Raw genomic sequence first — 11,419 nt, 5'->3', positions numbered from 1 at the left:
GTGTGTCCACCCATCTCCTGTATACACCACACCTATATAGTGTCCACCCATCTCCTGTATACACCGCACCTATATACAGTGTGTCCACCCATCTCCTGTATACACCGCACCTATATACAGTGTGTCCACCCATGTCCTGTATACACCGCACCTATATACAGTGTGTCCACCCATCTCCTGTATACACCGCACCTATATACAGTGTGTCCACCCATGTCCTGTATACACCGCACCTATATACAGTGTGTCCACCCATGTCCTGTATACACTGCACCTATATACAGTGTGTCCACCCATCTCCTGTATACACCACACCTATATAGTGTCCACCCATCTCCTGTATACACCGCACCTATATACAGTGTGTCCACCCATCTCCTGTATACACCGCACCTATATACAGTGTGTCCACCCATGTCCTGTATACACTGCACCTATATACAGTGTGTCCACCCATGTCCTGTATACACTGCACCTATATACAGTGTGTCCACCCATCTCCTGTATACACCACACCTATAATATAGTGTCCACCCATCTCCTGTATACACCGCACCTATATACAGTGTGTCCACCCATCTCCTTTATACACCGCACCTATATACAGTGTGTCCACCCATGTCCTGTATACACCGCACCTATATACAGTGTGTCCACCCATCTCCTGTATACACCACACCTATATAGTGTCCACCCATCTCCTGTATACACCGCACCTATATACAGTGTGTCCACCCATCTCCTGTATACACCGCACCTATATACAGTGTGTCCACCCATGTCCTGTATACACCGCACCTATATACAGTGTGTCCACCCATATCCTGTATACACCACACCTATATACAGTGTGTCCACCCATCTCCTGTATACACCGCACCTATATACAGTGTGTCCCCCCATATCCCGTATACACCGCACCTATATACAGTGTGTCCACCCATATCCTGTATACAACGCACCTATATACAGTGTGTCCACCCATATCCTGTCCACCGCCATTAACTTGAGAACGGCGGCAGCTATAGGCATAGAAGTGGTGTCTAGGTATAGTAAAGTAGCCATGCGCTACGCAATTAAACCACCTATAGCGCCACCTGGTGGAAAACAACGGAGTTAGCATTTTTATCTTGAAAATGGAACGAGATAGAGAGAAAAAAAGTGAATGAAAAAATTGTAGGGCATCATCAATTCAATACGAATCCACACCTTGCATACAGAAATGCTATGATATGAAACCCATGACCCCCCAAAACATTGAATGCTGGTCACGCATATGATGCTCATGTAACTTTGATGGTCACAGTGGCCCCCGTCAGCTGCAATGCACATCTGGCCTCTGCACAGCATACTGTATCTTGCTGCAATGCACATCTGGCCTCTGCACAGCATACTGTATCTTGCTGCAATGCACATCTGGCCTCTGCACAGCATACTGTATCTTGCTGCAATGCACATCTGGCCTCTGCACAGCATACTGTATCTTGCTGCAATGCACATCTGGCCTCTGCACAGCATACTGTATCTTGCTGCACGTTGTGCAATATGGTGGTGACACATTTGCACAAGCATCTGTGATACGTGGTGGTAGGTCCTGCAATGTTGGGGGAGGGGTCGCATACACCTGCTGTTTGATGTGGCCTCACAGAAAGAAGTCCAATGGGGTCAGGTCAGGTGAGCGGAGGCCACTCCACACAGCCACCATACCCAATGACTTGTAGGAAGGTCTCCATGATGTATCGCTTCACGTCCGCAGCCTTGTGAGGTTTACACCTTCTAATCATAGCATTTCTGTATGCAAGGTGTCGATACGTATTGAATTGATGATGCCTACAACTTTGTAATTCACTTTTTTTCTCTATCTCGTTCCGTTTTTAAGATAAAAATGCTAACTCCGTTGTTTTCCACCAGGTGGCGCTATAGGTGGTTTCATTGCGTAGCGCATGGCTACTTTACTATACCTAGACACCACTTCTATGCCTATAGCTGCTGCCGTTCTCAAGTTAATGGCAGTGGACAGGATATGAGTGGACATACTCAGCCCACACCACTCATAAAAAAACTATTCAGACCCCACACAATAGTTCAGAATCAGTTAAGGCCAACCAGAGTGTGACTTCTCATAGTGTGCACTTTACGGACCAGGTGTGAACCCGATCCCGATCATGCAGTATCATCCTGACCTGAGAGACATGGTTTCTGCAGCACCCTCTTCGTGTAGATTTTGACTCTGGCAACAATTCCACGAGTATGAAGAGTCTTTCCATTTTCAGGCGTCTACTAGACATCCTAAAATTTGCCAATTAAGACCCAGAGACATCTGTAAAGGAGGTTACTTCTACTGGACCACTTGGGGCTGGAGTGTGGATTTTCTAGTGCTCTTCTGGGCCAGTCCGACCCTCCGATGGACAGTCAAAGCCCTTTTCCAAGTTTTAGTGGAGACAAAATGGATGTCTACGACGTAATACAGTCTATAGAATAATTTTTGGGATTGACATAGAAGAGGAGCGTATGATGTTGACTCTATCATTGCCTTTTGTAACTGAAGGGTTTTGGTAATTTTTTTCATCATGCAAACAGTAAGGAGAGCGCTTTCTCTATATACGGCATACTGGTATGTGCTGGCCGTTGGTAACGCTCTCCCGCTTCCTGACGGTCTTCCTCCTATATGTGCGTGGCTTTCTTTGGGTTTTTAGTATGAAACGTTCGTAGGAAACGATGAGTGCCCCAGTTGCCAGACAGAGGACGATGCTGCTCATAAAAAGCGCTATGCCGATTAGGAGGAAATATAGGTATTCATACAGCGTGAAGAAGTGCTGGCAGTGGTCAAAAGAATCCCTCTCAATCTCCAGGATTGGATACTGGCTCAGATACTTTGGGACCCCACATAAAGTCCATTCTTTCTCTGAAAGACAAACAAAAAAGCTAAAATAAAATTTAAAAAAATTGTGATGTATCCGCTAAAACCTGAAGAAAAGCATGATCTTGCTGCCCTTATTTCCCATGACAACTTAAAGCTGCTTCCGGTGCACATCTTAGTCCAATATGCACGGGAACTGTCCTGATTCTTCAGCTCTGTAACTTGCCATCCTCTTTTTTTATGGGTGATCCCTCTTCATTAGCATTCTCTCAGCACTATGAGTGCAGGAACTTCCTTTCCTCAATTCTCAGTATACATTGCTTCTGCCACTGTCCAGACTTGCCTGCTATGTTCTGAATGGCACCTCTCTGTTTTGCATGCATGTAAAAGACCCTCAGAAAAAACTCTCTCCTACTTGCTGTAGCGAAACAAAGACCCTTCCCCCACTCCTTGAAGAGATAAAGATGCGTTGCAGACTTCCTGTAAAGACAAAGAGCAACCCAACTTCATGTAGAGACAAGGAGTGCGGCCCAATTTCCTGTAGAGACAGATGCCCCAAATCTCTGTAGAAACAAAGACTGCCCCCACTTCCTCTAGAGAAAATGCCCTTTCCTCACTCCCTCTAGGGACCATGAGCAGCCCACTTCCTCTAGAGACAATGACCAGCCCACTTCCTCTAGAGACAATGACCAGCCCACTTCCTCTAGAGACAATAGCCTGTCCCCACTCCCTGTAGAGACAATGCCCCCACCACTCAGTGTAGAGACAAAGACCCCCCTACTTCCTCTAGAGACAATGCCTCATCCCCACTCCCTGTAGAAACAATGATTCGCTACCACTCCATGTATAGACAAAGACTCCCATACTTCTTGTAGAGACAAAGCCCCACCCCCACTCCCTGTAGAGGCAATACCCTGTCCCCTCTTGCTGTAGATACAAAAACTCCTATACTTCTTGTTGAGACAAAGCCCCACCCCCTGTAGAGAAAATGACCCGTCCCCACCCCTTGTAGAAATAAAGACCAGTTCCCACCCCCTGTAGAGACAAAGACCTGCACCCACTTCCTGTAGAGACAATACCCCATCCCTACCCCCTTTAGAAACAAAAACCAGTCCCCTATTCCTGTAAACAAAGACTTGTCCCCACTCCCTGTAGAGACAGAGACCCGCCTCCACTCCCTGTAGAGACAGAGACCCGCCTCTACTCCCTGTAGAGACAGAGACCCGCCTCCACTCACTGTAGAGACAGAGACCTGTCTACACTCACTGTAAAGACAGAGACTCGCTTCCTCTCACTGTAAAGACAGAGACCCGCCTCCACTCCCTGTAGAAACAAAGACCTGTCTACACTCACTGTAGAGACAGAGACCCGCCTCCACTCACTGTAGAGACAAAGACCTGTCTACACTCACTGTAGAGACAAAGACCTGTCTACACTCACTGTAGAGACAAAGACCTGTCTACACTCACTGTAGAGACAAAGAACCGCTTCCACTCCCTGTAGAAATAAAGACCTGTCTACACTCACTGTAGAGACAGAGACCCGCCTCCACTCACTGTAGAGACAAAGACCTGTCTACACTCACTGTAGAGACAGAGACTCGCCTCCACTCCCTGTAGAAACAAAGACCTGTCTACACTCACTGTAGAGACAGAGACCCGCCTCCACTCACTGTAGAGACAAAGACCTGTCTACACTCACTGTAGAGACAAAGACCTGTCTACACTCACTGTAGAGACAAAGACCTGTCTACACTCACTGTAGAGACAAAGAACCGCTTCCACTCCCTGTAGAAATAAAGACCTGTCTACACTCACTGTAGAGACAGAGACCCGCCTCCACTCACTGTAGAGACAAAGACCTGTCTACACTCACTGTAAAGACAGAGACCCGCCTCCACTCCCTGTAGAAACAAAGACCTGTCTACACTCACTGTAGAGACAGAGACTCGCCTCCACTCACTGTAGAGACAAAGACCTGTCTACACTCACTGTAGAGACAAAGACCTGTCTACACTCACTGTAGAGACAAAGACCTGTCTACACTCACTGTAGAGACAAAGAACCGCTTCCACTCCCTGTAGAAATAAAGACCTGTCTACACTCACTGTAGAGACAGAGACCCGCCTCCACTCACTGTAGAGACAAAGACCTGTCTACACTCACTGTAGAGACAAAGACCCGCTTCCACTCCCTGTAGAAACAAAGACCTGTCTACACTCACTGTAGAGACAGAGACTCGCCTCCACTCACTGTAGAGACAAGGACCTGTCTACACTCACTGTAGAGACAGGGACCCGCCTCCACTCACTGTAGAGACAAAGACCTGTCTACACTCACTGTAGAGACAAAGCCAAATAATAATCTTTTAGGGCTATGTACATAAACTCACCTTTATGACAACATTTAGTAGGTGCCTTATTTGGGGTTTGCCAAGTACTTAGAATAGTCTTTCGTACCTAGAGAATAGTACATTACATCTTTGTGAACTTTATCAAGTCTCCCAAATAAAAAAACTAAAATCATCCAATCAATTATTGAACGTCATCCTAAAAAATGAAACCGTTTTGAGAACTTTGCCGCAGTCTTCCCGATCATGGAGAATAAATTATCCCTAATAGACTCTTACCATAAATTTTCTCAGCGTTTTCTAGCATCCAAAACAACAGATACTGAATTTGACAGGTGCATACCAAGGGGTTTCCATCCAATCGCAGCTGATTTAAGGCTGGTAGATTATATAAAATGTCCATCCTCAGGCCGGTCAGGGCATTGTTGTGTAAATAAAGTGTGTGAAGGTTCACGAGATTCTCTAGGACGTTCCTGGGCAGCCAAGAGATCTGGTTGTTTCCCAAATTTAAGGTGTTTAGACTCAACAATGGCTTGAAAACCTCTTGCTTTATGGTGGCCAACTGGTTGCTGCTGAGATCCAAGTAGCTAAGGTTCTGAAGGTTCTTGAAGGCCTGAGAATCGATGTTGGATATTAGGTTATTCTGTAGCTCCAGACGATTGAGGTTTGGGTTCTTATGAAATGATAACATCTTGAGGACAGTGAGTTTATTATAGGCGAGAAGAATGGTCTGAGTGTCCTCATTCAGATCTTCTGGGATGAAATAGAGACCTCTTCCTCTGCAGTCTACAACTCCTGGTGAACAGCTGCAGATATCTGGACATCTAGAGGTCAGTAGACTGCCCAAAGCCACTAGAGCCATGAAGATGATGATCTCCAGGAATCCCTTCATATCAACAATCGATCTCCTGTCAACCAGGCCAACACCGGTCAACCTTCAAAGAACATTTGAGATCTCCAAAAACTGTCTACAAAATACTGATCTCCTCCATCTCATGGCTGCATCTTGTTCTGCCCAGATGTCCGTAAAATCATCCTCCCAAAGCTTAAAACCGAAAACTTCTTCCAAACTTGTGCTACTTTCTTAAGTAAATGACGGGTCACATGAGCTGTACAAATATTAGCCGGGATTAATGTAAGGTTATGTGGCAGCAATGTTCTCGCTCATTGTTCTCCTATTCACAGGGATAATTAACTCCACCCAACAGGATAAAGAAAAAAAAAAATATTATCACCCAGAAAGGGTAGAACGTAGAAGATTAACGAGGGGACGGGTGACCCAGCAAGACTTTCCTTGTTTAAATATATTATTATACATACCTTCCAATCAGACCGTGCCTTATTTAGAGTGGGGGTCCCAAGCTGATGCATACATATGCGGAGGACCTATTTCTCCCGACTCCCCTTCTCATTGTGCAGGTGGACAACAGTTTCTGCCGTTAATTTTTAAGAGGGGAGACAACTCCAAAAGGTGATTACAAAGTGAGGCCATATTGTAACTGAAGGGTACCACTTTATCACATCCCATAAAATATGGCGCCATCATATTTGGAAGCATATGACTGTCAAATATTGGCACCGCATATAACTTTTAGGGGTACTTTGCACACTACGACACCACAGGTGCGATGTCGGTGGGGTCATGTCGAAAGTGATGCACTTCCTGCGTCGCTCTCGACATCGTAGTGTGTAAATCCTAGATGATACGATTAACGAGCGCAAAAGCGTCGTAATCGTATCATCGGTGCAGCGTCGGCGAATTCCATAATAACGCTGACGCGACGGTCCGATGTTGTTCCTCGCTCCTGCGGTAGCACACATCGCTGTGTGTGAAGTCGCAGGAGCGAGGAACATCTCCTACCGGCGTCACCGCGGCTCCCGTCGGCTATGCGGAAGGAAGAAGGTGGGCGGGATGTTTACATCCCGCTCATCTCCGCCCCTCCGCTCCTATTGGCCGCCTGCCGTGTGACGTCGCACGGCAGGTGAGTGCATGTGAAGCTGCTGTAGCGATAATATTCGCTACGGCAGCTATCACAATGATATCGCAGCTGCGACGGGGGAGGGGATTATCGCGCTCGGCATCGCAGCATCGGCTTGCGATGTCGTAGTGTGCAAAGTGCCCCTTACTCAAAAGCACAGGTAGAAGCACCTAATTTATTTATCATGCTTTGTTCATGTAAAAAAGTAAAAAAAAAAAAACAATTAAAACAAATAAAAACCTTTAAAGTGCACCAATCACCAGGATTTTCTTATATAACCTAAAGCCAGCGCAATATTGGCACTATCAGGCTGATTCTATACATACAGTGCTATACTGGCGCTATCAGTCTGATTCTATACATACAGTGCTATACTGGCACTATCAGGCTGATTCTATACCTACAGTGCTATACTGGCGCTATCAGGGTGATTCTATACATACAGTGCTATACTGGCACTATCAGGCTGATTCTATACATACAGTGCTCTACAGGCACTATCAGGCTGAGTCTATACATACAGTCCTATACTGGCGCTATCAGGCTGATTCTATACATACAGTGCTATACTGGCACTATCAGGCTGATTCTATACATACAGTGCTATACTGGCACTATCAGGCTGATTCTATACATACAGTGCTATACTGGCACTATCAGGCTGATTCTATACATACAGTCCTATACTGGCACTATCAGGCTGATTCTATACATACAGTGCTATACTGGCACTATCAGGCTGAGTCTATACATACAGTGCTATACTGGCACTATCAGGCTGATTCTTTACATACAGTGCTATACTGGCACTATCAGGCTGATTCTATACATACAGTGCTATACTGGCACTATCAGGCTGATTCTATACATACAGTGCTATACTGGCACTATCAGGCTGATTCTATACATACAGTGCTATACTGGCACTATCAGGCTGAGTCTATACATACAGTCCTATACTGGCGCTATCAGGCTGATTCTATACATACAGTGCTATACTGGCACTATCAGGCTGATTCTATACATACAGTGCTATACTGGCACTAACAGGCTGATTCTATACATACAGGGCTATACTGACACTATCAGGCTGATTCTATACATATAGTGCTATACTGGCACTATCAGGCTGATTCTATACATACAGTGCTATACTGGCACTATCAGGCTGATTCTATACATACAGTGCTATACTGGTACTATCAGGCTGATTCTATACATATAGTGCTATACTGGCACTATCAGGCTGATTCTATACATACAGTGCTATACTGGCACTATCAGGATGATTCTATACATACAGTGCTATACTGGCAATATCAGGCTGATTCTATACATACAGTGCTATACTGGCACTATCAGGCTGAGTCTATACATACAGTGCTATACTGGCACTATCAGGCTGATTCTATACATACAGTGCTATACTGGTACTATCAGGCTGATTCTATACATACAGTGCTATACTGGCACTATCAGGCTAATTCTATACATACAGTGCTATACTGGCACTATCAGGCTGATTCTATACATACAATGCTATACTGGCACTATCAGTCTGATTCTATACATACAGTGCTATACTGGCACTATCAGGCTGATTCTATACATACAGTGCTATACTGGCACTATCAGGCTGATTCTATACATACAGTGCTATACTGGTACTATCAGGCTGATTCTATACATATAGTGCTATACTGGCACTATCAGGCTGATTCTATACATACAGTGCTATACTGGCGCTATCAGGCTGATTCTATACATACAGTGCTATACTGGCACTATCAAGCTGATTCTATACATACAGTGCTATACTGGCGCTATCAGGCTGATTCTATACATACAGTGCTATACTGGCACTATCAGGCTGATTCTATACATACAGTGCTATACTGGCACTATCATGCTGATTCCATACATACCTTTAGTTGTCAGCTCGGATGTATAGGTTTTAAAACACAAGCAAGTAAAGTTTGTAAAATGAGCAGCTTGTTGAGTGACAGCAGCTGCTGATCAGCTGATAGCTGGGGTTTGTATTCATAGTTATCCCCTCCCCCTGTTACTTATGCTAATTTTATTATACAATCGTTCTACTTTGTGACTAAAAGGACCTGTGCTGATGTCATACCCATACATGCTATACTGGCACTATCAGGCTGATTCTATACATACAATGCTATACTGGCACTATCAGTCTGATTCTATACATACAGTGCTATACTGGCACTATCAGGCTGATTCTATACATACAGTGCTATACTGGCACTATCAGGCTGATTCTATACATACAGTGCTATACTGGTACTATCAGGCTGATTCTATACATATAGTGCTATACTGGCACTATCAGGCTGATTCTATACATACAGTGCTATACTGGCGCTATCAGGCTGATTCTATACATACAGTGCTATACTGGCACTATCAAGCTGATTCTATACATACAGTGCTATACTGGCACTATCAGGCTGATTCTATACATACAGTGCTATACTGGCACTATCAGGCTGATTCCATACATACAGTGCTATACTGGCACTATCATGCTGATTCTATACATACAGTGCTATACTGGCACTATCAGGCTGATTCTATACATACAGTGCTATACTGGCGCTATCAGGCTGATTCTATACATACAGTGCTATACTGGCACTATCAGGCTGATTCTATACATACAGTGCTATACTGGCACTATCATGCTGATTCCATACATACCTTTAGTTGTCAGCTCGGATGTATAGGTTTTAAAACACAAGCAAGTAAAGTTTGTAAAATGAGCAGCTTGTTGAGTGACAGCAGCTGCTGATCAGCTGATAGCTGGGGTTTGTATTCATAGTTATCCCCTCCCCCTGTTACTTATGCTAATTTTATTATACAATCGTTCTACTTTGTGACTAAAAGGACCTGTGCTGATGTCATACCCATGTGACCAGAAGGGGCGGGGCCTCAGCCAACAGAAAAATGTTGCTTTCTGTTATGTTAGCTGAGGCCACGCCCCTTCTGGTCACATGGGTATGACATCAGCACAGGTCCTTTTAGTCACAAAGTAAAACAATTGTATAATAGAATTAGCATAAGTAACAGGGGGAGGGGATAACTATGAATACAACCTTCAGCTATCAGCTGATCGGTAGCTGCTGTCACTCAACAAGCTGCTGATTTTACAAACTTTACTTGCTTGTATTTCAAAACCTATACATCCTAGCTGACCATTAATTGTATGTATATAATCAGCATGATAGCGCCAGCATAGCACTGTCTTTAGGTTATATAGAAAAATCCTGGTGATTAGTGCGCTTTAAAAAGACCAATTTTTCAAATCAAGTTTTTGTGTTTAAAAGTTTTTTTTATCATTGTCAATGTTTTTTTTTCCATATTTAACAATCTGTATTAAAAATAAAAAGCAGAAATCTTGCAATGTTTTTACCGGCCAGTGGGATATTATTTTTTTTTTTAGACTTTAGATTCCGGAAACAACACATGTACATAGCCACCATGGTTACACCATGACCCTATCTTTTGTATTGAAGCATTCAATGAGCCTGTGCAAAAATCATTGTGAAGGAAGAGGGAGCAGGTGTGCTGTGATGCCTATTGTGATTGGTGGATCCTGTGTGATCAGCTGTTACATAGGCTGAGAAAAAAATAGACTTAGGTCTATCTATTTCAACCTTCCTCCACCAGTTATACATTTCGTCACTAAATCATTTATAACCGACAGTGTGTAGACAGGCTACCTGTTTACACCCGTGGAAGCAAAAATCCACACAAAACGGCCGTCGTCTGTTGAAACGCACCTATCATCTTTCTCTCTTGCTATATTTAGGATTATGACGTTTGGGAATAAATAAATTGTGTGCTATTCTTCTTCCTTTTTCATTATCACAAGACTTTACCCATGGCGGGTCTGTTTCGCTGACCACAACTCATGGTAAGTCATAGAATTCAGGCTGTAGTAGCCAGTGATTTTTTTCCATCAGGATTCTGGGACAGTGTCGAGTTTTTTCATTCTTTCATCAGGAATATTTCATGAGAGGTTACCCGTGTTAATATTCATGCCTCTGATGATAATGAGTCTGCTGAAAACTTTCCAAAAGAACAGGAGGTTTGACTCTGAAAAAGGCCAGGATGAAAATGGTGACTAGATCTCTAATTTTGTAAACAAAAAAAAAACCAAAATGTTGCCAAAAGTAAAAGATAAATGTAACACAAAAAAGTGATGTAA

General features: G+C 43.9%; 1 protein-coding gene across 1 annotated transcript; it reads right to left on the bottom strand.

The window, feature by feature from the left end:
• Nucleotides 1–2,023: 2,023 nt before the first annotated feature.
• Nucleotides 2,024–6,101, bottom strand: LRRC26 (leucine rich repeat containing 26). Its single transcript, XM_075322957.1, has 2 exons — nucleotides 5,489–6,101; nucleotides 2,024–2,905 (listed from the first exon to the last, which is right to left on the bottom strand). Exons 1-2 carry the CDS (start codon nucleotides 6,099–6,101, stop codon nucleotides 2,598–2,600), a joined length of 921 nt encoding a protein of 306 aa, XP_075179072.1. The 3' UTR covers nucleotides 2,024–2,597.
• Nucleotides 6,102–11,419: the final 5,318 nt, after the last annotated feature.

Source organism: Anomaloglossus baeobatrachus, chromosome 9, assembly GCF_048569485.1.
Source record: "Anomaloglossus baeobatrachus isolate aAnoBae1 chromosome 9, aAnoBae1.hap1, whole genome shotgun sequence".
Lineage (NCBI taxonomy): Eukaryota > Metazoa > Chordata > Amphibia > Anura > Aromobatidae > Anomaloglossus > Anomaloglossus baeobatrachus.
This window is presented reverse-complemented; position numbering and strand designations above follow the sequence as displayed.